At 39.2% G+C, this 2,500-nt stretch overlaps 1 protein-coding gene across 4 annotated transcripts in view; it reads left to right on the top strand.

The window, feature by feature from the left end:
- The window catches only part of LOC113812118 (ankycorbin), a 21,638-nt gene that overhangs the window by 10,140 nt on the left and 8,998 nt on the right, over positions 1 to 2,500 (top strand). For all 4 annotated transcript variants that reach the window (XM_070115213.1, XM_070115211.1, XM_070115210.1 and 1 more), the window contains exons 7-8: positions 565 to 693; positions 1,523 to 1,585. In XM_070115213.1, the coding sequence (XP_069971314.1) occupies positions 565 to 693; positions 1,523 to 1,585 (192 nt within the window). The remainder of the gene's footprint in view (positions 1 to 564; positions 694 to 1,522; positions 1,586 to 2,500) is intronic.

Raw genomic sequence — 2,500 nt, 5'->3', positions numbered from 1 at the left:
CCCTTCATCCAGTTTCCTTTCTCGCCCTCACTCCCTAGCCCCCCTCCCTGCACCCCCCCCCCCCCGCACTATGTCCTCTACCATTGCCCCCTTTCACTCTTTTCTCTTACTATTCTCTTTTCATCAACCCCTCCCCCTACTAACCCCCTTCCCCTATTTACACACTTCCCCGCTAACTAATCCCCAAGAAGACCCCTCCCCAACTAACCCCTTTTCGCAAAAAAAAGATAAATAAATAGATAAAACATAAATAAATAGATAAATAAATAAATAACGCCCTTCTACTTTACACTAATCCCCCACCCCACCCCACCCCACACACACTTATCCCTTATATTACTTATTCCCTTACTCACTAGCCCCTTACTAGCCCCCTTCCACTAACCCCCACCCTCTACTAACACATTTCACTAGCCCCACTCCACCAACCTATCCCCTACCTACCCCCTCACTCACTAGCCACCCTCCCCACTCAAAACTTTCCACCAACGCCTTCCCTTACTAACTACGTCCCCTACAAAACCCCTCCACTAAACCCCCTTTGCCATGTCTTCCATGTTGCAGCCGAATCTTTTATCAACATCGAGCAAAAATAAGAGCCATGAGGAACCACGTGAGACGTTCGTATCGGACCTTCCAGACTTTGCACAAACTCACCACCAGGAGGAGAGTGTTGAGCAGGCGCAAGTGCAGGTAGGAGAGAGGAAGATGGGTGAAGGAACGAGAGGAAGAAAGGGGGGAAGAGGGGGAAGGGGAAAGAGAGAGGGGGATAGAGAGAGTAGAAGGGGGAGTGAGAGAGAGAGAGAGATGGGGGAGTGAGAGAGAGAAGAGAGGAGTGAGGAGGAAAAGAGAAAAGAGAAAGAGAGAGAGGGGGGAGGGAGAATATGAGCAATGGAAACGAGGGAGAGAGTGAGTGGGAAAGATGAGAAAGAGAAAAGGTAGGGAGAGAGATAGAGAGAGAGCAAGGAGATGGAGTAATACGAAAATAAGAAGGACGGAGGGAGAGAGAGAAGAAGAAGGAAGAGAAAGGTTGGGAGAAGGAAAGATAGAGAGAGTGAGGGTGGGAGTAAAAGGAAGAGAAAGATAGATAGAGAGGAAGGAAGCACGTAAGATGGAAAGATAGGGGGAGAGAGGGAGGGGGGGAGGCAACCAACGTAAGAATATAGGAGAGCAGGGAGACAGTGAGAGGGAAAGACAGCGAGAGAGAGAGGGAGATGGCTAGAGTTAGAGAGAGAAAGAAAGTGATAGATAGATAGAGATGGAGAGGGAGAGAGATAATTAGGTAGATTAGTGGACAGAAAGAGAAAAAAGAGACACAAATGAGTAAGGGAAAGAAATAAATTTAAAAATTAATAAAGTGTAGGCGGAATATCGAGAAACATACACACAAATGAATATACGTTTAACTAAAACTGATCGTAAATGAATAAATTGTATACCAGTAGTCAACGAAAAACGCACTTTAATCCTTTCTTTAAAAAAATCTATTTTTTTCTTTTATTATTATTTTTTTTTTTTGCAGAGTCAGCTGGAAGAAGAGCTCTATCAGAAAGATATTACTATCGGGCAACTTCAGTCGGAAAAGGTACGATATGGATGTTCTTCGCTATTGTTGTTGACGTTATTTTCACTCTCAATATCATCAACCTCATTCTGTTATTATCTTTATTGTTATCGCTATTATTAAGGGTATGATTTATATCAGTATCATTAGCGTTGTTATTATTATCATTAGTACTGCTTTTCTTGTTATCATTATCACGATTATCATTATCATCATTGTTTTTTTTTATCATTACTATTACTATTCTTATTGTAATCATCGTTCTCATTATTATCTATATCACTATCATTATTATTATCAATATTAGTATCATCATTGATTTAATCATTATCATAATCATCATCGTTATCATCATTATCATTATTATCACTATCATCATTATCAGTTATATGATCGTTAACATTACCATTATCATCACTATCATCATTATCAGTTATATAATCGTTATCATCATTACCATTATCATCACTATCATCATTATCAGTTATATAATCGTTATCATCATTACCATTATCATCACTATCATCATCATCATTTATATGATCGTTATCATCACCACAACACTACCATCATCACTATCATCATCATCATTTACATGATCGTTATCATCACCACAACACTACCATCATCACTATCATCATCATCATTTACATGATCGTTATCATCACCACAACACTACCATCATCACTATCATCATCATCATTAATATGATCGTCATCATCACCACAACACTACCATCATCACTATCATCATCATCATTTATATGATCGTCATCATCACCACAACACTACCATCATCACTATCATCATCATCATTTATATGATCGTTATCATCATTACCATTATCATCATCACTATCATCATCATCATTTATATGATCGTTATCATCATTACCATTATCATCACTATCATCATCATCATTTATATGATCGTTATC

Source organism: Penaeus vannamei, chromosome 37 (genome assembly GCF_042767895.1).
Source record: "Penaeus vannamei isolate JL-2024 chromosome 37, ASM4276789v1, whole genome shotgun sequence".
In the NCBI taxonomy this organism is placed as follows: Eukaryota; Metazoa; Arthropoda; class Malacostraca; order Decapoda; family Penaeidae; genus Penaeus; species Penaeus vannamei.
The sequence above is the reverse complement of the archived record's forward strand: the minus strand, read 5'-3'. Positions and strand labels throughout refer to the sequence as shown.